Genomic DNA, 24,678 nt, shown 5'->3' with positions numbered 1-24,678 from the left:
AAGCCATAAGTACCATCCACCATGAGGTACCATGCACCTCAAACTGCTCGTTTTGATTCTTTCTGAGTTTCAGCATCGTCAGTGTCTGCGTCTAGTTATAGTGTTACAAAAGGTCACCTGGAGGTCAGGCGGCTAAAACCAAATTCACCTGTACAGCCACGATTACAGCTAAAAAGTCCTAATTATGAGGAATTGTCTTAGTTGCTTTTGATCTGTGTCGGTGACAGCTGCTAAATGTAGAGCTGCCACGATTAGTCAGCTGATAATGAATTCATCCTGAAAACATCCCATCACTACTTGCTTACACATTTTCTTAAAATGATCAGCAGATTAATCTGATGATGAACACAAGTGTTAATTGCTGCTCTAGTGAAACATGAAAGTGTTTCAAAATAAAAAATAAGCTTTACATTAAAATTATTTAGGTGGTCAAACTGAAAAAGCTGGAAATATCAGCATGTTCCAGTTTCACTCCAAACTCTCACTGTTACCAAAACATTGCGTGCGTGTCCTGTGACTATTGGGGTTCAGTTAAATCTGTGTTCCTCACAGTGTCCCGGTGACTCTGTGCTACATAAATGATATCTGTGAAATGAGATCCAAATTCTGGTCTGTTTTTAGTGAGGCTGCAGTCGTTTTCTCGTGAATGTAATCCAGCAGATTCAGATGTTCAGATTAGAGGGTCACAAACACTAAACTGAACATTGATTCTGCAAGGCTGCACCTCCTGCCGCAACATTTAAACCACTGGGATGCTAATAAGGTCTTCTTTGGGTCTTGTGGGTCCTCCAGTTTGACCTTCTGAGGGAGGCCCCTGTTTATGGGGGAAATGTTTAGTTGGGAAGTACATGATGGAGTTACTTATGGATGGACTCAAGGGTTTCCCAGCAGACAATTGCCTTGTAACGTGACCGATGTTAATCACTTCACCTGTCAGTGGTTTGAGTGTTGTGGCTCTTGCTCTGACTGCAGCGATTTCTGTGTGAATTTCAAACTAATGTTTAGCTGATATTTCAGATTTTGTGCTTATTTAACCTGTGCTGTGCTAATTCGGCTGCTTGAGGGTTTTTTCTTTTCTTTCCTTTTCTCTATCAGATACTTTCAGACACGGGCTGGGTATCCACTGTGTACCTGTGTTCGTGCCTCGAATTGGTCAAAGCTGTTTTTTGTTTGAAATGAAAACTTAAACCCAAGTTATGAATTTGCACATCAGCTCTGCATTAGAAACAAGTGAATTATAAAAAAAAATAACTTTAACATGTAGAAGCAGTGTGGATCAAAGTGGGATAAAAAACAAAAGAACAAAAACAGGAACTTTAGTGTTTGCGGTTCAGTTTAGTTTCACTTGCAGCCTCATGGGGGCAGTAGATGCCTCGTTATCTCTGCCCTGTGCAGTCATGTCTCCTGGAGATTGATCATTGACTGCTTGCTGTAAATGCCATTTTCAACTTGGATTGTGTAAATGTGAAGATGTTGATCATAAAAAGTGAATATGCTGCTGCAACACGTACTTTTATAATGTTTTCAATAAAATAATAAAAACTGAACTTTGCACAGTCTTTTTTTCTGAATAAATCAGGTGACAGATGTTATAACTGCCTCAAATTGAATTAACTTTTGGTGCTTCAATGCAGTTAGTGACCACCCATCAGTAATACTATAGGTAAGTATTGTGTCCTTTGTAATATCTACTCCAGAGTTTTAGTTTTGTTATTTTTTTGTTGTAAGGGCAGAAAGTTTATGCTTGGTAAGTTTGTATACAGTGTCACCATGGAAACAAATTCCATCAAATCTTTATCTGTTTTGCTCTTGATGTACTCGTTAGACGTGCTGGACATGTGCGTCTACAAGGGGGAAACTGCCACAAAACTTGGGAAGCAACTACTAAAATGCTTTGTCACACATCTGTGGCATACACACTTTTTCTCTTCTGAAATTTGAAATGTTGCCAGCTTTCCAGATTCCTCAGTTTTCTATAAAGTTACTTGTGATTATGGATTTTACACAAGATAAACATTGCAAATAGTATCACCATTGCGCTGCTACCAAATTATCACAAGATAGTGGGCATGCAAAAAAGAAGTCTTCAACATTTGTCAGTTCCAAACTATCCAATCCACCAGAATAAAATATCCTGACGACTATCGGTTCCTTTTGGGAAAGAACAACAGTGGTACCTCAGTAATCAGAACTGATAAATAAGCAGAATCCAAGCGGACTCAATGGCACTGATGAGTAACAGCACCTCTGCAACTTTGAACTGGACAAGACTAAGGAGATGGATGAAATGATACCCCTTTTTAAAAAATAATATAAGGAGATAAGCAAGTTCATACATTAGAGTGATATTTGACTTTTTATTGCATAGCTCCAACAGGTTTTCTTCCCATGAATCCCTTTCTATACACACACACACACAGCCTATTGGCATACAGTTGCATAGTTCAGTGAACTGTAATAAACCCCCAGGAAGAAAACAAATTCCTGTGGTCCATTACAAGAGAGACTGCAGGTCTTCCGGTACCTGGCTTGTAGTGCATTGGTACAATTAAGTCTTCGAGGACTCCCTGCAGCAGCAGGAGTGGATTTAAAGATCACCTGGTAAAAGGCATTCTAAAATATTTTTTAGAACAGACAAAGCAGTGCATTCAAGCATGCAGTAAGCAACGAGTGACAAAATATTTGTAGGAGTGCAGAAAAATGTACGAGGAATCATTTAATCATAACAGAATAATAATAGCAAAACCTGCAGCTGAAGAGTGCAGAGAACAGCTTTTATGCCTGAGATCCTCCTCTGAAAACGTACCGTCGACTCTTTGGTTTAAGGTTAAAAACAATCAGCCTAGCAAGTCTGAGTTTTGGTGAAGCTAAAAGGCACCTGTGTGAATGTGCAGAAAACTGAGGTGGCTCAGATCTAACAGTCAATACGGTGCTAAAATGTGCAAAATAGGGTCCATGTTCAGTCTCACCTTGCATTGTGTATTTGTCTAATGTCTGGGGAAGAAAGAATAAGACCTTCGAATCCAGTCACACATTAACAGAACTGCTTTTCAGACACTTTAAATAATAACTCTATCAACATCCCAATCAGTAACTGGCTTATTTTAAAGTAACTTGAAAGGATTCTGGTTAACAATCTTATAATCCAACAGCTGCCCGTCTTTGGGATACAAAAAGAATTTAAAAAAAACAAACAAACCCCCAAACCTAACAACAACAAACAAAAACTTTAGAAAATATTTTTTAGAAATATATTCTTCAAATAAAAACAGGTTCACACATATTTCTATGATCTGACCAGTTTGAAGCCCTGCCCCGTGTCCAGTATTGCTGGTGGAAACCAGTTGAGCTTGAGTCTCTTGAGACATCGCAGGCAGGCGCTGCAGGTCCACAGCAGGTTCAGGCTGCCGCACCACAGCGCCAGCTGGACCACGGGATAGGTAACCCGGGGGAAGTACATGCTCCAGTGATTGGTGACGTCGCTTCCTGTTGGTAGGTGCAGCGTGTAGTCGCCCCAGTGTTTGGAGATGCCGTAAGCAGCAGAAACCGCCCTGCCCCTCTCTGACCACTGGATGTTGCTGTTTGAGTTGCAGTTGTACTCCACCCACTCGGAGGTGAAGTCTCCGAGCTGCGGCAGGTCATGCAGCTCGACGTCCGCCGCTCTGGAGAGCGTCGCTCCCTGGATGGCAACATACAGATTTTCCACCTTCGTAACCGCCTTCACCCATGGCAGAGAGTTGTCACAGTCGAGCACCACAACAAGGCGGGAACAGAAGTTGGTGTTCTTTTCCCTCCACCACTCCAAGATGTGATCCAGATGTAGAGTGTCTCCACCTAAAGATGTGCGCATGAAACAGCTGATTTTTTTTTTTATTTATATATATTTATATATATATATATATATATATATATATATATATATATATATATATATATATATATATATATATATATATATATATATATATATATATATATATATATATATATAAATAAATAAAAATAAAAAATGGGGCGGTTAATCCTTCAAGCTCAGGTCCTCTGCCAGAGGCCTGGGAGAGGTCTCTATTTCTTTTCTTTCTTTTTTTGCATTATCCTACTGCCAGGGTTTTTGCTAGTTAAAAATTGGCCTCTGGGTGGAGTACCTACAGACATATGCATGACTGATTGTACATTTAGGATGTAGTATGCATTAATATCCATTTTCCTAATATTTCTGGCTATTTAATAAACAAAACAGCATTTTATACTCAAATAAATTAAACTTCAATTCAATACTTGGTTAAAAATATATGTTTTTACAACAACCCAGGTTTCCTTTTTGGAAAGTGCCAAACTTTTTTTCCCTTCAAATACATACGCAGGTTTAGAAAAAAGCGAGTCCCAATCATGACTGCTTCAACTTAAAGCCTCTCTCACCTGCCAGCGCCCACTCGCCAGTGCGATGCGTATGGCCACTGTAGAAGATTACGTAGGTGTCGTGGCGTGGGCCGTCTGGGGTACGGAGGTCCAGAAAGGATTTCATCTTGGACTGCAGAGCCTCCAGGGTTACCCCGCTGGTGGAATAGTCACAGCCAAACGTCTCAATCAGGTGGTGGGCAAAGAAGCGCTGCACGTTGTTCAACATACCCGTAGAGCGCCTGTTCAACTCGTGCACCTGGCCTGGAGGCAGCAGCATCGGCTGACCGTCAGGACTGTAACAGGAAGGAGAATTATGCCACTTTCAGAATTCCATTTCATTTGTGCGCACAGAATATCAATGATGTAAATCCAAACATGAATCTGAATGTGGTCTAAATTGGAGAGGTTTCTAATTCTCAGATACAACGCTGGTCCTCTACCTGCAGTAGTTGGTGGGAATGACCACTGCATAGCCCACGCATGTTCCTCCCAGGGTGTTCCCGAGCTCATGGAAGAGTCCATGGAACAGAGACTCCAGGGGCAGAATGAGCAGGAAAGTGCTCACAAACAAACTGTTTTTGGCCTGCTGAGCAAATTTACAAGAGTCACGTAAAGGAAAAAATGAAACAGGAAACAGAATAACCCGTGTGCTGCAGCAGTAAAGCATTTTTGAGACAGACCTACCTGCCAGCACAGAGCACCCACAGCTACCGTGGACACCAGAGTAAAGAACACCAGGCGTTCAGAGATGAGGCAGAAATGTCGCATGCCTTTGGAGGCCATCACCTTGTCCAGGCCGCTGACCTCCGACCAGCACAGCCTCTGGCATTCGCTGAGCTTAGAGTGAAAACCCCACACAGTGATGACAAACACCATGTGGCAAATACCCCAGAAGAGCGCACACACCACGAAGGCTGGGATCGTGCGGTACCACTGTTCCTGGTCTAAAAGTCTCACAGCAGAAAGGACGATGAAGCTCACCTCCACCGCCAGCAGGGGCAGGAGGGAGACCCGGCGCCACAGCCCCCTCCACACCAGAAACGGTTGCCAGCGCTCGGTCACAGAGAGGCCGCTGAAGTAGACATCGAGCAGAGGGTCGCAGATGAGCTGGCTGAAGAAGCAGGAGAGGGCGAACGGGTTGGTGGTAATGTTCAGAGACTTAAAGAACAGCACGGCAGTGATGACAGCGAAGCAGGCCAGGTTGGCGAGCGCCAGGAGCGCCTTCATCCGCAGCGCAACCATGACCGTGCCCAGAGCGACCACGAGCACCATCACGCTCAGGGACTTCTGAATGAGCAGCGCGGTGCTGGCGATCGCAAAGCCAGCTAGCTCCAGGCGCTCCGCGGAGGTCAAGAAGGCAGGGCGATACCTAGCACATCCAACCAGTCTCTCCAGCAGTGCCCACAGTGTCCTCAGAGCCACGCTGGCCAGCAGCAGGTAGTTGGTAACCTGCTCCCTGACGTCGACGTCCAGGGCGGGGGAGTTGAGGAAACACAGGAGACCCAGCAAAAAACCGAACCACAGGTGGAGGATGTTGAGGCTCATCCTCTCCATACTGAAGTAGTAGAGGCCAATGGCTATTCCAAGGACAACCAGGGCCAAAACAAAAATGACAAGAAGAGCGGACTCCGCGCTTGTTTCCCACCGGACATAGAGACCTATGCACAGGGCCACGAGCAGGTTAAGCCCGGACAAGTAGCCTAGCCACCGGACTGATGACCACATGCTCATCTCTCCGTTGACTTCCTCCAGCCGGGTCATCGCTGCGTGAAGGCAGTGACTGACACAGTAACGTAGAAAACGACACATTTTCCTTTTAAATTAAATACCAACGACCTGAAACTAAAAAATGGCATTTAAGTCAGATATTACCCGGTCTGCTGTCCGCTGTGACATTCAAACTCGGTTTAGCCAGCGGGCTAACTTGTTGAAAGTAGCTAGCTTAGCTGGCGTTAGCTCCTCAGCGGCACATCTTCAGGACGGTTAGTGTCAGCGGTCAAAACACTCACATCTTGGATGTCACTTGTTTGTATTCTTCCATCTGACGTTTGGCACGATTATAAACGATCGCAGTTGGGTTATTCTGACGCCAGCCAGCGGGACTGTGAAAGACATCAGTTCAAAAAGTTTCACATCAAAACTTTTCAGTCAGATGACAGTCGCCATGATTGTGCTAAGACTACGGTAAGCATAAAGGGTCAGAACTGGTGTTGAAAAGTTCAAACGTCCAAACCGTATTGTTGATGCAGTTTTTTTTCTTTTATTTATTTATTTATTTATTGAGTTCGCTCAGTTAAACTAAGATAAGACCCCCCGCCGCCAAAACAGTAGAGTAAACTTTCTCCGTGCTGGCAGGAACTAACAAATGACACATTCAAGGAAGATCCGATTATTTGACCCCTGCATTTAGAAAATCCAGTTTGTTGCCGTTTTTCCCCCGACATGGTTTAGGCCTACATTTTCCCTTGTAGATATTTACAATTTAATTAACTTTTTTTTTAGTAATCGCCTTTTTCCTGTGGACATGGAAGCGGTCTCTTCCATGATTTTACTTCTATCCTCAGGGCACGAGGGGTCGCTAAATGGTTTGACGAGCATGAAAATTATGTGAGTTGCATAGCTTCATATTCCCAAAATTTTAACCCTAGTTGAACGCTTATGGAAGACTTTGGACCAACGTCCCAGTCAGTGCACTCTGCTACTATTATTAAAACACCAGATGAACAATTGCATTTCTGCTTCTCTCCACTACAACTTTAGAGACTTTGGATGAGCATTGTTTAAAGCACACTTAAGTTGTTCTGATTTCTGTGTGGGCTCAATGTGAGACCCTACCAGCCACTCTTTTGACCACATATATGTTTAGATAACCCTTTAGAGATTAGAGGTCTCCCATCACTTTACAGGGGTGTCAAACATACGGTGCGAGGGTCAGAACCAGCCTGGCAAAGACAATAACTGGATGGCTTTGAAGGAGTTCATCTTTGTGTGGTGCATGTAATAGTTAAATAATGAAATTACCAAAAATTCCATCACATCACCAATTTCTTCACCATCTACTGAAGAAATTTTAGTTTTTCTAAAGTGGGTCTGAAAAAAAATCTGAATTAACAAAACGAGACTTTATAAAGTTGTTAAATTTTATAAACCTGATAATTTTAGATTTTATAAATCTGGGCAATAAGCTACAAGAACCTTTTGTTATTTTACACATTCTATCATGAAATTGCACTTTTTCCTTATATTATCATAATCTCAGGGATTAAAAGTTTAGTTAAATGTGTCTGCTCTGACAGAAAGGGGAGTTTCACTGCTCTGGCCTACTCGACGGTCTAGCCCCATCAAAGTGGGCTGTACGGGGCCCACAATGTAAAATAAATATGACATCCCTTCCTTACAAAAACACTAACACTCCTTTTTTAATATTATTAATTAAAAACTCTGCGGCCATGGGGTTTGAATGGTTTTTTTTTTTTTAAAACAAAAAAAGCAAACAACAACTACTATTTCTGTATAGTACTATCAGAGGAAGATGAAGAACTTCTGACCAAGTTGTAAAAGAGAGCCGTGGACGTTCTAAGTTGTAAACAACTGATTTTTTTTTTTTTTTTTTTTAAATATAAAAATCTTAGCACAAAAGAAGGAACACACACCGCCACCTTATATTTACATTCATTTATAAAAGAGAAATACAATGGTACTGTAAGGACACATTGTTCTGCACTGTTGAAAATGCTGATAATGAAGATGATCCATATCATGCAAATAGGCCAAAAGAAACACTGGAAGACAAAAATCACAAAACACGCCCCTTTAAAGTCTGAATATGTACTGTGAATTTTTTTTCTCCTGTTAAAAATCAGGAAGAAAAAACAAAACAGCAGAGATATGCATTAACCAGAAAATGATATGGAAATGGCAAAAGCACACTGCATTACATAAACACATATCCACTAATATGATGGACAAAACAAAAACACAGAAGGCACCTTATAGTTATTATTGGTATCGTTTTGTGGGCCTATCACATTGGTTGTAAAATTGTGAAAAGAAACAACATTTTGTGACACCCTTTGGGATCAATGATAAAGTGCCACTGACAAAAACAAAAAACCAACCAAAAGAAATTCCACACACTAGAAATTCACTTCTTCAGTCACACAGTCTAAGCCACACCCACACATTTAGTCTATTCAGGAACCAGCAGGAACACACAATAACATTTCACCTGGTAGTGTCTTAGCTAAAACCTCCCTGCAGCATACAGCATTTTCAGATCCGACCTCGCTTTCTAAATTTTACAATATTTCACCTTTTTTACAAAAGTGAGTGTAAATTTCTCTCTGTGATTTTTCTAAGGAACTCTGCATCTGCTTTTGTGGAGTGCTGTATTTTCACATCAAAGTTGTAAAACTGTGTCAAAGGAAACTGGTGTAAAGTCACTGACATGCAGTGTTGTACCAATCTGCTGCTTAAGACAAAAAAAAAAAAAAGATTAAATGCAACAGCAGGAAAAAGATCATTCAGAATGAAGTCAGTCTTTAAGAGAAGAGCAAGACAAAAACCTTGTACCTACTATGCACTTGTACCTTTTTAAACACAATAAGTAAACACTTAACGTTTCACATTAGTAAACCTACTAATACTACTGTATGGTTCTGAAAATGTTTCAAATGCTACAAATACCATTTTTTTGTTGTTTTTTTTGGTAAAAGATACACAAAATCATTCATAGAATGCCAAGTTACCAAGGCATTGCCACAATTTACAACACCAATGTTTGACTGTTTGACTATGGATATCTATTTCCAAACAATTTTTTTATGTCTTGGAAAACTAAAATGAACATCAAAAAAAAAAAAAAAAAGTTTTCAGGAAGTTGAGCTGTATGTGCCAGAAGCAAACACGCCCGTCTACTTATTCCATCTCTGTCTCACCAGTGCAATCAAACCCCCGTCGCGCTGCTTAGGTTTGCTGTATTTGGCTTTTTTGTACAGAGCAGCCTGCGACTCTAGCTTATTTCAAACAGAGACTGAGTACAGAATGTAGACAAGCTGACTTTTGATATTAAGAGGAGCGGGGAGTTCAGAGATCTTGCGGGTATTCGATTTCCAACTCTTAAAAAACCTAACTATTTATCAAAATATATCCATCTTTTGTGTGTGTGTGTGTGTGTGTGTGTGTGTGTGTGTGTGTGTGTGTGGATATGAGAGAATAATCTGTAAACTTTTCTTTCACACTGTGCAAACTGCATTGTTTTGAGAAGGAGTAGAAGTGGGGTAAGAATGCAGCTGGTTAAATTTGGCAGCGCAGCAGTTGGAGGGGAGACGACAATTAAGCCCTTTTCAGACACACTCTCCATTTACGGTAACCTGGCAGCATCGAAATGTGTCGGCTTCACATCTCAATCAGCATCCTGGTCGCTCTTCGGCAATGCCAATCTTTCTAGGTCAAGCCTTGAAACATTAGCGCGGGCACGGCACAAGTCTGCATGTGTCCCGTGCTTCATTGTGAGCTGCTCAGCTGACCAGAGGATGCATTAAACTTTCAAAAGCGTGGTTACACTTCTAAAAGCTGACACTGATAATACTGTGTGTCAAACCTCATGCTTGTACTGTAGCCTTCTCTCTCACTGTCAGGGGTATATTTGATTTAAAGCATTAGGAATATTAACTAAATATAATTCCATCGCTTTTACAGACTTTTGAAGCCAGCGATGTTATGCTTTCCATGTCTGAAAGGGGCTTTAGGTGGAGAAAAGGGCGGGAGGGTTGCTGGTTTAGCCTAGCTCTGGAGCAAGATGGGATCCTCTAACTCATGAAAGCCGGGGACGGAGCTGCTCTGGCTCTCCCCAGAATCGGAATCATAGGGTGTGTCTGGTAGCTCCGTGAAGCCCCAAGCTAGCTGGTCATCCTCAAACTCGGAACGCGCCTGCATTGTGATGTCTTCACAATCTTCCTCCTCATTGGAATTAAAGTCCTGAGGGATGTAAAGCATCTCAGGGTAGTTGTGTGACACCAGGTCACTGGTGGTGGCCAGAGACACCTTTCGGAAGGCGATGAGATGCATGTGAGAATACTTGACATATTTGTAGCGCTTGAAGCCCAGCGACTCTACCGCGACCCGCCAGCTGCGCATCATGAGGGCGTGGCGGTTTTGGTGAGAAGAGTCAGGCGTGATGATGAGCAGCAGGCCATGCAGCTCCAGCAGCTCATGGGCCTTCTTGCAGCAGATCCAGCGCTGGTATGGCGAGGGGAAGTAGGACAAAAGCAGGGAGAAGACCACCACGTGGAAAAGCTGAGCGGGCAGAGCATCGATGGGGTTATGGAGCTGGCGGAGGAAAGCCTCGACTGCATCACCCGCCAGCTGGAGCGGCTGCTGAAGCTGGAGGTTGAGGAAGTCACACTTGTACACACTCTGAAAAAGCACAAATTTAACAGAAATCAGGGTTCAAACTTGATCTATGCCAGCAAACATTTCTACACAGCTCGTTTGTTTTCATGACTTGCAGCTGTTGGGCGTCACTTTTTCTGTGTTCTGCTGATTTTCTTCACATAGTCTAACCACAGCACTGGCAAAGGACATGACTCATTTCTGGTGTTGTTTTTGCTTTATAACGCAAACACCCAAGTGGGAAACTGTATCCATTTCATGTGAATAAACAAATGGTATAAAAGCACATAGTCAATTAAAATGTAAAACAGAATTAATATGCACTCGTACCTCAACCGCAGGCACTATGTCAATACCGACTGTGAGGAACTCGTCAAACTTCAAGAAAGGGTTAAAGCAGCTTCCCACATCAAGAAGGCGCATTTTCCCCAGCTGAGCAATCGAACTGTAGCACAAACAACAACATGCAATGCCTGATGAGTATAATACACAAAATCATATGCATTACACACACTATAGATAACTCTTTGTAATTGCACAGTCATACATAGTACAATAGTACAATGAAATTGGAAAACTGTCCCACATCGGCACTACGTACAACACGACACAACACGGTAACTTAAGTAATAAAAAGAAGAATCAGTGTATGTTTATTGCACATTATTATTACTATAGAGTGAGGGCAGGTCGTAGCAATTCATTTTTCTTGTTTTTTGGACAAAGACTTTATGATATATATGATATAGAGTGTTATCTGTCATACTCATGACAGATAACACTCTTACTTCATCTTACCTGGGGATGGTGCTGTACGGCTGGGCACTCGTAGATGCTGTACCCACACCCATAGCAAGCGTGGCACTTTTCTGATCCTTCTCTAACACTCTTTTCATTCCACCATCCAAAAAGTACTCTTGACAGACGCTGTGGAAGTGGCATCAAAACACTGCGTTTACAGAAGCTCATTTTACAGGCTCAGATTAGTCCGATTTCACCAGGCTCTATAAAACCTAAAAGATGCCCAAAGACCTTTGGGGGCGTTCATACCTGCGACACCATTCAATCCGGCCCTCTCCTTCACACTTTTTGATCCAATGGTTGTCAGCAAGATTCTTCATGGCGAGGGCGTACTCACTCAGTGTCTGCTCATCCTCGCAGTGCTCACGCCAGATCTTGTCAAAGTCGCCCACTAAGTGAGAAAATCAAACCCCCCTTAAAAATAAGGTCAGCAATATCCAAAACATGGCAAAAAACAGCTTCAAGTACTTCAAGTCTTACTCTTGTATGACGACAGAAAAACATTCACAACCTACTTGCAAGTTTTGGTTATCCACTAAATCACCAAAACCGGATCTTGGAAAAAAGGGGGGGGAAAAAAACGGCTGAAAAATCTCAGGTCACTGCTGGTACTTCAATATTGCCTATGTCTCACTTGTTTCTGCTTGCACAGAAGCAGAATTGTGCATCTAAAAATAATAAATAAATAAAACAAAACAAACCCACCCTCAAAACAGTCATTTCACAATAAAAGTTATGTCCACAAAATTTTCCATTTGCAGCTGCTCAGACGTTGACAGCCAGTAGCACAAGCAAACATGCCAACAAGGGAAAAATCCCATGACCAGAAGGGAGAAAAGAAAACTATATAGGAGTTGGTGGTAAACAGCAGTGCTTTCAAAACATGACCACTGTGATTCCATGCCAAGCCTACCAGATCATGCTTCGCTTATTAACCAATCATGAGATCTGCTCGCAGGATGACTTCTTTATGCTCTTCTAGGCTCCAAAACAAGCAGCTACTCTCTCCAGTGCTGAGGTCTTATTCAAACCACAAATTAATCCAAGCTCATTTTAAATACACTACCAGGGTTATGCAGTGTTTTATGGTGGTAAAGTAGGGCAGCGCATACACAAATAACACCAAGACTTGACATTTTAATATGCCTGCATTTTACTACGACACTATTTTAACTATTCAAAAAAAAAAAAAAAAACTTTCCAGGATTTCTTTCATATTTCTGAGCAGTGAAATGGCCAACTGTATAATTTTGATTCAGAGCCGTTCAAATGAAACAAACTAGCCATGCATTCAAGCAGGAGATTAATTCATATTCTTAGTTTATACTGGAAGAAGAAAATATAAAGAAATCTTGCAAACCGTTGTGTCCTGGCCATTGACTCATCCAAAGATTTATTTCCTCTAGATATTTTAAATTTACCTCTTGTGCACTCCTCCCACATGGATTCCCTCACTATGCACAGCACAACGTCATCACCAGAACAAATCCTAGCTTCTGTAGGATTTGTAGTTAAATTTAAAATTCAGAGGACGTTAAAAAATACATCTTTCATCAATATATCTTTCAACTGCTAACTCAAACATGGAGTTAACCGCACTGATTGGGCTGTAAAATAAGACAACAGATGCTACGTATGCATGCTGATGAGCTGAGATCGGGGTTTTCCAAACTTCCTTTTTTTTTTTCTTTTTTTTTTTAAATTGAAGCAAGACAGATGGTTGGATGCTTATGAACTGATACAGTGATTGCAACTAAAAGATCCATTACCTCCTCCCATTTCATCTACTTGAACACAAACATCAGAGCATGTGGTTGCATTGTGTTTTGCATAAAAAGGGCCAATAATGATTTGGTCATTTTATTTGTATGTTGTTTCAAGGCTTGCCAAACAAAGAGACATTAATACCCACCAAATTAACAAATCAAAGAAATCACAGTAATCTGCTATTAAACAGACACTTTGTTGCTTCTTTAATCATCCCCAAATTGCAAATTGCCTGAAATAAAACTCATCAGAGTGGTAAACAAAGAGACAGTGTTTTCCCTTGTGACCAAAATGAGAATATTTATCAAAAAATAAAAAAGGAGAAGACTCATGCTTGTCTCTCATATGTAGTGGCCCCAATAATTTAAAGAAAGTGAATGATTCACCTTCCACAAACTTGCACAAACTTCCTTCTTTACATGACGTGTGTGCAAAGAAACAGCAGGAAGCAACAGCCACAGACAGGATTTAACCTGCTGTGTCGTCTTTGTGGTTTTTCTCCTGGCAAAAAGTAAGACGAGGTTCTTTTCCCCAATCTCAGCTCCACAGTTGAAGATCTCCTTTGGCTCTTTTATCCTTCAAGACACAGTTAAACCTCCACTAGAAAGGGGGGGGGGGGGGGGAGTTCTGGCCTATCCCAATGTGCCTTTTAATTAAATTATTTTCGCTGTCTGGCTCTGAACGGTAGCAAATCTCAGAAACAACACTAATTAGGTTGTATAAGTTGCGGCAACTGTTTGTTCAGTCTACAGAGTTATCTTTTATTGACAACCGGGAGCCAATCGGAAGTTACTCTTTTTCTTTCACCAGTCAAATGTCCCATGTGTGTTGACTAGGTTTGAGAGCGAGAGATAAGATGTTGTTTGCAGAAGAGCCTTGTGTAAGCTGCCACAATTTATTTCTAAGGAGCTTTAATCAAGGCCTCGCTTGCTTGGTGCAACCCGCTGCTGTCGACTGGAGTCTGCCACCACAACAGCTAATCAGAAGTAAAAAATTAAAAAAAAAACTTACAAATCCGTGATTACCGGATTAACCGCTAACTTTTTAACGTTACTTCAACATTTGTGAGATAACTAACAGTATCAGCCCATAGGCTGCAGGGCCACAGAGAAACAGAGGGGCCCACTGAGGCTGCTTACCCTCCCTGTATTTCCTACGCAGTTTTCTGTGGACGTTTTTGACGACTCCCGACAGTTTCTCCTGCTCCTTCTTGCACGGTGCTTCACTTGGAATTGGCACGTAGAATAGCTCCGACTGGTTTTCCGTCTCCCCGGTCTCGACATTGTCCCTGGGGTCCATAGCACCGCACCACCGATGTTACCCTCCGCCAGTCGTTTCCCCTTTTCCAGGCTGCAACCCGACCGGCGAACCGGCGCACGAGCCAACAACAGGGAAGCCGATTGGCTACCTGGAGCATACACGCGTCATAAACTGACAGCGCGTCGTCCAATCACAGGCGTGGAAGCATTCTTGAGCTGGCGTGCGTGCTGCGAAGCGTTCAGGTGCATTTGGAAATCTGTAAATTGCTGAAAAATCGTAAACAACACATCAGACAGTGTTGTTTTGTGTTTTGCAAAAGTTTTTATCTACAAAAGAAAACTAAACTTTGTTTTTTAGCCAACTGATTTATTCGTTTAACCCCTAAAACTATTCAAAGATAGTATATTACAAAAAATGTATGTTCTTAGACAATATCCCACTGAACTGAATAACTTTTTGTGTGTTTTTGTCGTTGTTTGCTTTCTTTTATTAGTTCTCCAATTAAAATATTGGACATGTGTTGAAGAAACTACTGGAAGCCCTTCCTGTAAAATAAATTTGCTAGCATTATGTATACAAACCTTGTTCTGAAAAAGTTGGGACACTGTATATTATGCAAAATGACATCAACGTCATCATTATCACAATATACAGTATCACCAACAGGTGATGAGACTCTGGAGAAATCTCTGTGTGCAAGGGAAGAGGCTGAAAATCAAAACTGGATGCCCTATGGCAGCACTGTCATGTAAATCACTGCACAAGCTCAGGAGCACTTCCAGAAATATCTCACTGTGAACATAGTTCAACGTGCCATCCTTATATATCATTTCCCTTCTTTGCATGAAGCCAAACGATTTTTATATTATAACAGACCCATATATAGGATCTAGTCCCCCGCCTCCAACCCCCATCATGATTTAAGACAGGGTGACTGGAGAGGATGTTCTGTCCTGTTAAATGGGATAGTGTAAGAAGGATCATTTCTAAAGCTGTACAGATATTAAACCTTTGAAAAGATGATGCAATGTTTTCTAAAATAGGCTAAGAATTTGAAAACCCACAAGTGATGCCAATCCATGGTTATTGTTTCTGGAAATTGGCTTGGAAAATCCTGATGGAGAGCATTATAGTCTGAGATGGTAATTTGACTCTGGCTAATGAAAACAAACTGACACTGTCTGAACAACAGGGGAAAAAGTTAAATACCATATATGTCAATGCTGTTTGCAGGACAACATCTATTATTAACTGCATGTTCAGTCATTTCAGAATATGAGGTAATGCCTTACGGTGGACACTGTGTAACCCCAATGAAAATAAAATAGTCACTAAATCCACATTGGTAGTGGACTTATTACATCTGTGTTCAGCAGAACCATGTCCACATGGACTCGAGGTAATAACAAATATTAGAAATCTACAGTTTTATCACAGGGACTACATTCTACAACATGAATAAAATTTTAGATGCCTTCCTGTTGTGTGTGGCTGATCATGTCCGTCCCTTTATGACCACAGTATTCCTATTTTCCAGTGGACGCTTCCAGCAGGATAATAGAGCTCAAAGCTCAAATAATTATAAACCAGCTTCTTGAACATGACAGTGAGTTCACTGACCTCAGATGGCATCCACAGTTACCAGATCTATGTCCAATAGAGCGTGCAACAGAATATTCACATCATAGATATGCAGCCAACAAATCCACACTAACTGTGTGACGCTATGTTAATAGGGACCAAACTATCTGAGCAGTGTTTCCAGCACCTTGTTGAATCTGTGAATTGAGGCAGCTCTGAAGGGATAAGGGGAGTCCAACCTGATTTTAGTACAGTGTACTTTATGAAGTGTCTGGAGAGGGTGTCTATTTATTTTCAGTTTAAACACAGATTTCATATGAAGTGAGGACAACTGTAGCTTTATTTAAACTTTTGTTGTAGTTATAAATTGTATCCAAGTAAAAACACCTAAAAAGAGGTCAGATAGGCACCTGTTAGTCTGACAAAGACGACAGTTGCCTGACTATCTTTCACTTTGTAAAAGTTATTAAACAATCCAAGAGGTATAGGGTTTAGTCAACATGTCAGCCATGCTAATAAAACTGCATTGCTATTGCTCTAAAGGGTTTACTTCTGAGAGAAACACCTTTTTAGGTCAACTAACTGGGTAGTTTCATGGCTGCAAACTAAACAAAGTCAGTGAGCTTCCAGACAAAAGACAGCATTACAACGTGTTTCACATGATACCTCGGAACCATCCTGTCTTTATTTAGAAACACTTCAAATCAAAAAGAAGCCCCTGTTTATACCTTTTGTGTGTCCGGCTTATAAATGTTATGGTGTTTCTTTTTAAAAGGGAACGCTAATCCTTTTTTCCCTGAAGTCATACAGCAGCTGTGTTCAGCTTGCACAGCTAAAAGTCAAAGTTGAAAACAAAAGTTATGGGTCCAAGTGACTTGATTTCTATCTGGGTTTATTCATTCATCCCAGGAACTTCAATGACCCCACTCAAACCATTGGGGTGAGTGTGACCTGGCCAAAGAAGATACTAAACGCTGAGTTGCTCCCGGTGCGTTCACTGGACTGTAAATGTTAGTTAAAAAGCACTTAGATGCAGGAAAAAAGTGATGTAACTCATGTGTGTGTGTGAATGGGTGTGGCATACGGTGTTTTGACAGCTTGAGCAGAAAAGCACCATTTAAGAACCATTTACCTCACCTCAGGTGACCTCAGTCGGTCACATGATGGATTGGGGAAAGGTCTCATAATGGTTTCAGCCCTTAATCCCTGGTAACAGTAATGACTCATACCTTTTACCAGAGTCTAAATACTTGGACCCTCTACCATTTTTTAGAACCGAAGAAGCCTCTTGGATGATTAGAAAAACATCATCACAAACCCAAAGAAATCCAATTTCCTTCCTTTCCTTAGTCTCTCAAGACTACCCTGACCTGGATGAACCTGCACATGGATACTGATTTTAAGGCTACACCTAAAAACAAAAAACATGCGCATGACATCTACACTAAAAAATAAATGTAGTATAACAGAAAAATATTTCATTTTTTTAAAGCATGATCGAAAAATTAAAATTAAAATTAAACATTCTCATTAGCTTCAGTGAGTAGTGTATTTCACCTTGAAAAAGCTGCAGAACTGATCAATGTAACCATTGTAATGTAGGTTTTATGTACAGTGAAGCATTGAGAATAATGACTTATGACAGCAAACGTGTGTGATATCTGCCTAACTGTGTCTTCTTGAGCTTAATTTGGACTTCTGCTGGAAATCTACTTCCTAACTCACGATGTAACCGGAAGCCCCTTTTCCCCCTACGCCACATCCATCCACGCTGTTCGAGTCGATGCTGCGACACCCCGACATGTAGTTACATTTCGGTGGGCTTGCAGCAGGTTGCGCGGAAGGTTATGGTGCAGGGTTAAAGGAGTTTACAGTATAAGTAACAGCATAGATCTCCTGCAAAAATCAGTCTAAATCATGCATTAGTCATCACTGGAAGAAGAATTGGGTATCACATCAGTACCATGTACACTCTGAAAACCTTTAAAATCAAACATATTGTTTTTTTTAATTATTATTATTACATTTTAATTCAGCCCATTGTGTTGTCATTTTTAACTGGTTACTTCTCTTCTCGGCAGCAGAGCCAAACCAGAGATATCAAGTAGAGGCCCAAACAGGCAAAAAAGTCATAATGGTATGCCACAACTAAAAACACCACCAGCAGGGTTGCATATAGCAGTGATTTTGCAATATTGCTACAGGAAAACGTGTCTGTCCAGGACAAAACACTCTGACCCATGCGCTCCTCTGCAGGGGAAACAGCGGCATTGCTGTCTTCAAGCTTCTCCTGAAGGCAACTGAGGTGTTGTTCTTCATCGTGATATTCAGTGATGGGCGGCATAGTGGCAGACAGCAGTTTGGTTCTGCTTAGACGGGGCCTTTTGCTCACAGTGCTCTTGTCTTCGTGGGACCATCCTCCTGTGCCGACGGCCCTCAGGCAGTGCATGTACAGCTCCACCTCATCGCCCGAGTCCGACTCTGCTGAAGCGCTGTCCTGGCTTGTTTGATCACTTTCAGGTTCATCCGTTAAAGCGCCCCCCTCTGCAGCGGCACAACCATTTCCATCTTCTGACTGAGCTTTTGTGGTGTGAAGACATTGTTTTTCAGTTTGAATGTGTGCACTTTGCTCTTCTCCTATACTTTCTTTCACTGGTACGCTCTCGTCGCCATCCTTCAGCCCACTGTGCACCAGAGCAGATAAAACCTCTCCATCCTTGCTTCCTGTAATTTCTAACTTCTCTTCCAAACACAGTTCTGGATCTTTTTGTTCCTGTTTCGCCACACGTGAATGTGATTCTACAAGCTCCGCCTCTACTGCTCTGTAATTTAGGAATTCGTAACGTGGATCCAGCTCCTCTCCGTTTCCCTCCTTTGGTTCTTTCTCCCACTCTGCTCCGCCTTCACCTTCCTTATTCAAGTTTATTTTCCCATCTCCCTTTATCTCCTCGTTTTCTTGGATGTGTGCCCATTCAATACTGACCTCTTTTCCTGCAAAGTGTTTTTTTGTGTGCAGCTCTGTCTCTACTGGTCCCTCTGTTTCTTGTACTTGGTTCTCCTCAGTTAATTCTTCCCTTCCACCTGTTTTGTTCATCTTTATGACTTGAGCACATTCTACCTCAGTACTGGCACCATCTTCTCCAGAGACAGCCTCTCCGATTGTTTCGCTGTCCTCTTCTACTCCTGTCACTGCCCTCCCCTTGACAAATTCCTCATTTTCAATTTCTTTTTCTCTTACTTCACAGACGCCCGGATTTAAATATACTATCTCCCTTTCTTCTTCGTGTATTAAAATGTTGTTTTCTTCTTCTTTAACCATCATTTCCCAGTCCTTCACTTCAGTGATTTCTCCTAAACAGAGAGCCTCCTCCTTAGCTTTGATTTTGCAATGCTCTGTTTTTTCCTGTGTCTCTGTAGTCACGCATTCAGCCAACTCCCCTGTTACCTCAGTTTCACCAGAGGATTTTGATTCATCTTTGAGTGAGCCGTGTGTCATTTTACTGCCTTCTCCCATGTTGTTAGTTTCTCCTCGAGCTTCCAGAAGTGTCTCGGGTGTTGTGAAATCTGATTTCTCCACAAGTTTGCAGTCAGGAACAGTTGCTTTTGTAACTGAATTGTCATTGTGGTGCAAATTCAACTTATGCAAGTCTTCACATGGTTTAACCTCACTAAAAGATGCGTTACCAGGACACAGAGCTTTGATTAACTCACATTCATGGCGTTTTTCTTCTAAGTCGGCGCTCTGTTGGTCAGGTTCTTCATTAACATGTCCCAGCAGGTCCCCAGAGCTTTCAAGTTTTACAAATGATGTTTGCGGACTGGTCCTGACTTCATGTGTATCGCTTTTTGCGTGCGTTTCATCCAGATTAGTTTTATCATGTGTACATGGATTCTCTGGGAGTGGACACTGTGTTGTTTCTGCTGTAATTTGGCCTTGGGGGTCATGTGTTACACTGTCTTCCTGTGCTTCTCCCCAGGGATGTAAACTCTCAGCCGGTATTTGTGGATTCAACAAATCTGCTTGCGATAAAATGTTTACAGTCTCAGGACAGCTTAATGTGTCTTCTAAACAAGTTTGTGAACCCTTAAGTGTGCTTGTGCATCTCCGGTCTGTATTTTCAGTCCCAGCCAGAACCTGCAGAGTCTCTGCATTTAATGTCAGACTTAAACTTGCTTCTTCTTCTTCTTCTTCTTCTTCTTCTTCTTCTTCAACACGATTATTGCATGGTGCTATGTCTGTGCATTCCTGGTTTGATTTCTGGTTATTAATCACATTTCGAAGTGCTTTACTATTGTTACTTTTAATATCTGTTGAAACAGTGCAACTAATCTGTCTCATGCCAGTGTGAGGATGTAAGCCTCCAATATTCAGTGTAGCCCGTGCAGGATTTTCCCAGCCAGCTCCTCTCTGACTTTCACTTCCCACTCTGCCAAACACCTGGTGATACAGCGGAGCCACCACAGTGCCAAATGTGAAGCTGCTGGTCTGGCCAACAAGGCTTTCATTTCTCACTGCTGTTCTGCTAATGTATTCATGACCCATGTCTGCCTCCTGACTACTGTCCTGAGATTTGGTATGTTGCTGTTCTGCTTGAGCAAAATTATCAAACAGGTCATCTTGGATGTCCGTGGCACTCTCACCTTCTGCTAATGTGACTGAGGCAGCCAAAGCAATGCTCTCAGATTTCTCTGGCTCGTTCTCAGATGTTCGGTCAAGTGCTGGTGACAAAACATGTGAAACACTGAGGAGGGGTTTGCTGCACTTTGCTTGGGAACCTTCTGGTTTGCGGTTGCTCTCAGCAAACAGTTGCACATCTGTATGGCTTTCCTTTGGGGTTTCTTCTCGAGCTGCCTGTGGTACCCCTGGAGGTGATTCGTCTCTATCTGCGTTGTTGGCGTCTCCGTTTCTTTGAGCAAAGTAGTCCCTCACCCGGGCCATCCGTGCAGCCTTTCTGCGACTCCTTTGGCTGTCGTTTACTCCACTCTCAATCTGTCCACCAACACAGATAGATTCATTTCAACAACATGCCCCTTAAAGAAAACCAAGTGAGGTAAAATTTAAAGCTGCATTTCTCACAACAAGAAGACATTAAAAAAAACAAAGCATGCCTGACTAAATGTAATTGAAACTGTGAGAAAGCACAAACTGCAAGTATCACTTCTTATTTATTTTTTTTAGGTGCACAGCACATTATGTTATACTGGTGGTACCCAACTCCAGTTATGTGACCCTCTCTGAAAAAGTGCACCAGGGTCATGTTAAGCTCTCTGCTCCTCCTGCACCTCACAGTCATACCGATCCTTTAAATGCCTTTACACTGCTAATAATACATCATATATGTAGAAAACTTAACCCTAACCCTAACGCAGGGATGTCAAACTCATCTTACATTATGGCCCACTTCAGTGTTTCGTGGGCCTGACCAGTGAACTACATGTTTAATCCCTGAGATATTATTAAAAAAAAGGTACAATATTAATAATACATCTCATTTTTTTCTACATGATAAAGAAACGTTGCTGTAAAATGAAAAGAATCTGTCAGCACTACTCTTTGGGTTGTAACGAATGTTCAGAATTACAATAAAAGGATAGGAGTCTTTGCTGGGCCGATTGTGGCCCCTGGGACTTATGTTTGACACCCCTGCTTTACAACATTTTGCATGTGAGGATTTACAATGTCAGGACAGAACTGGAACTGTTGCGTCATCAGTCATATCGGCAACATTTTTTTTCCACTCACCAGTAATTTCTGTCCATGTTCCTCTGACATTCCTGACTGATCATTCTTAGATTTCAAAGTGTCACCCTCTAGTCCACTGTTGGCCACATCTGGAGACAAGAAACATTTTATCTATGATCCTGCTGGGCTATCAACGCAGTTTTCTTCAATTTCAGGTCATTTCTTCATTTCACAGTGGGGAAAAGGAAAATTTTCACCTGCTGCAATATTTCCCTGTGTTGACGACTCCTTTCCTGAACTGTTTTCCACGCTGGAGTTCGAACTGTAATAAGTTAATTAATTAAAAATGCGATCAGTCAGGGTTAATTCGCTTTTCTTTTTCACGTAGCTTCAGGTGATTATCGTCAATCAACAAACCACGTAAGGTGACAGTGCTGAGATACACAAATTGTTTTGATTAAAAAGTGTTAAATTGTTAAAAACTTGTAAGTATTTATATGTGTGAGATGTGAAATTGTGTATTTTCTAACTGTGACTGTTGTCCATTTCACAAAGTCTAGATTGGTTATAATGTAAAAAAAAAAAAAAAAGAAAGAAAAGAAGAAGAAGCATATTTCTTCTATTTATATGAGTTATTCAAATTATAGACCTCACATAGTCATCACCAAAAAAACTTAAGTTACAAAACTAACTAGCAAAGGACATTTTTAATGAATAGTCGATATTTAATTCAAGGCAGGAAATGGCCTTTACAATCTTCCATAACAAGCATAATGGACATTCCCCTGACCATGCACAATTCCTATAATTAAATAAACCTAAAAAATGTGCCTAAAAATGTTTTATGAAATCACTTTGTATTCTCACCTGGCTGTCTTGAGGCAGCTTTTCTTGTTCACGTTTTCCTTCTGTGGCTGATCGTTTTCCTTTGTTCTGCGGAAACATGACAGCACGTAGTTCTTGTTGGCGTTGTTGGCCCAGAACGTCCCCACAGGTGTTTCATACCGCAGACAAAAGTCAACTCTGGCCCCCTCTTCCCGAAATGGAGGCCACAAAGTGAGCGTGAATGAGAAACAGTCCGTCAGCCCATCGCTGGAACCAGGGATGTACTCAGCCAGGAGGTCAAAGTGGCTGGACCAGCAGTCCAAAGTTGTTCGAACATATATCGCCTTAGTGAAGGAGATGTTGAGGACGCGCACCACCGCTTTTACTATTGTGGTCCCTGGAAGTAACTCAATTTTTTCCAGCTCTACTTTCTGCTTCTGGACCTTGGTCAGTAGCTCCTCGGTTAATAACGGGAGGGAAAAATTAAGAGGTGAAAGAATGTATTCATCTTCATCATTGCCTTCCCCATCAGATGTGTCGTATCCTGGCAGTTTGGGCACGTCCCACGTGTCGAACTCCTTCACTTGAACCAAATTGAGGCCTTTGGCATCTGCGAAGGAAACTCTCCTGGAGCCACACATGGGAGGCTCAGGCTCCGAGTCCTCATCAGACACAGAGCTCTTTCTCCGTGGGAGAGGAGAGGATTTAGGCCTGAGGCCGATGACCACCTCGCCCTCATCATCGTCCACGTCCCAGGAGCTGAGGACTGGGACTCCTAAGAAGTTACAGGCCCCAGACCCTCTTGGCTGCCCCCAAAAATCCATGAAGCTCTCTGTGAGAGACTCAGCGTGAAAATGAACTGCGCTGCTTCTGGCAACTGACATTCATGCTCTGACTTAACAGATGGAGTCAAATTACAGATGACATTGTTGCGAGGGCCAACACTATAAATAGGCCAGAAGGGACTTAAACTATGTGCAGTAGTCTAAGTCTTCTCCTGAAGAGAATGTATGACCCAGTGCCGTATTTGTTTTTTTGTTTTTTGAGGGCTTGTATGACCTAATCTAAACTATAAGTTGATAATCATCTAAGTTTCTTATTACAAAACCACCCCAAAGTCTAAATATTTTGTGGACATCTTTGTAGAATCCATGACTCCCAAAGGAGTTATAATGTTATTTTTACAGCCACATGGGATTTACCATGGAAACTATTTATGTTTTGTTACTTCTGGCCCACAACGGGCTCCATTGCACTTGCATCCTGTTTAAAATCATTTCAAATCTGTGAATATCTGATAATTTAATAGCTGTGAAAGTCTCAAGGTGAGAAACAGTCATTCCACATTAGATTTATCTATTATCCACCTATCACATTGGCAGATACCATGATACAGTTTATGGCTCTAGTGTGTAATATTTCCTGTATTTATCTTATAGGTGACAAATTTGCATAATTGCCAAAAAAGTGGTGAGCGCTTAGTATTAGTGAGTAAAACATATTGTTTAACAATGAATAAGAATGAATGGTAAGCACTTGATTGATTCGTATGAGACAAGGCTTTTGTCCAGGCTGTTAGAGGATGTGATGCAGACAGAATACCTTTATTGCAGTGCTCAGTCGTGGAAGGTAGGGTGAAAATAAACCATGAATACAGAGGAAGGAAGCGTCATGCTACATATTATTGACACTTTTTACAATATAGAAGAAAAAAGCAGGAAGTGATTTTAACCATGTACCTGAGACAGAGGAGAGCAGCATCATTATAGAACAAAACATGAAGCAGTATTTACTTTTAAGACAAGTATTGTATTTTGTATGCATTCATTTATTTTTCTTTGTTCCTTTTAAACATGTTCTAAGAATTTGTAACTCAGTAAACATCCGATAAGGGCAGCCCGACAGATGTTTACTGTAAACATTATGTATCAGTAGGTAATGGATAATAGGTAGTGATTTGTAAATGA

At 41.6% G+C, this 24,678-nt stretch overlaps 3 protein-coding genes across 3 annotated transcripts; all 3 read right to left on the bottom strand.

Moving 5' to 3' along the window:
- Window positions 1–2,389: 2,389 nt before the first annotated feature.
- Window positions 2,390–6,559, bottom strand: tmem168b (transmembrane protein 168b). Its single transcript, XM_085357648.1, has 4 exons — window positions 5,086–6,559; window positions 4,842–4,984; window positions 4,420–4,694; window positions 2,390–3,834 (listed from the first exon to the last, which is right to left on the bottom strand). Exons 1-4 carry the CDS (start codon window positions 6,208–6,210, stop codon window positions 3,287–3,289), a joined length of 2,091 nt encoding a protein of 696 aa, XP_085213774.1. The 5' UTR covers window positions 6,211–6,559; the 3' UTR covers window positions 2,390–3,286.
- Window positions 6,560–8,391: 1,832 nt separating this feature from the next.
- Window positions 8,392–14,723, bottom strand: samtor (S-adenosylmethionine sensor upstream of mTORC1). Its single transcript, XM_085357646.1, has 5 exons — window positions 14,502–14,723; window positions 11,845–11,986; window positions 11,593–11,721; window positions 11,125–11,239; window positions 8,392–10,818 (listed from the first exon to the last, which is right to left on the bottom strand). Exons 1-5 carry the CDS (start codon window positions 14,659–14,661, stop codon window positions 10,186–10,188), a joined length of 1,179 nt encoding a protein of 392 aa, XP_085213772.1. The 5' UTR covers window positions 14,662–14,723; the 3' UTR covers window positions 8,392–10,185.
- Window positions 14,724–15,984: 1,261 nt separating this feature from the next.
- On the bottom strand, window positions 15,985–23,546 carry ppp1r3ab (protein phosphatase 1, regulatory subunit 3Ab). Its single transcript, XM_085359415.1, has 4 exons — window positions 22,754–23,546; window positions 22,144–22,208; window positions 21,947–22,035; window positions 15,985–21,193 (listed from the first exon to the last, which is right to left on the bottom strand). Exons 1-4 carry the CDS (start codon window positions 23,533–23,535, stop codon window positions 18,266–18,268), a joined length of 3,864 nt encoding a protein of 1,287 aa, XP_085215541.1. The 5' UTR covers window positions 23,536–23,546; the 3' UTR covers window positions 15,985–18,265.
- Between the last annotated feature and the right edge of the window lie 1,132 nt (window positions 23,547–24,678).

Source organism: Diplotaxodon limnothrissa, linkage group LG7, assembly GCF_057381915.1.
Source record: "Diplotaxodon limnothrissa isolate DT_005_m linkage group LG7, D_limnothrissa_male_GT1.1, whole genome shotgun sequence".
Taxonomy (NCBI): domain Eukaryota; kingdom Metazoa; phylum Chordata; class Actinopteri; order Cichliformes; family Cichlidae; genus Diplotaxodon; species Diplotaxodon limnothrissa.
This window is presented reverse-complemented; position numbering and strand designations above follow the sequence as displayed.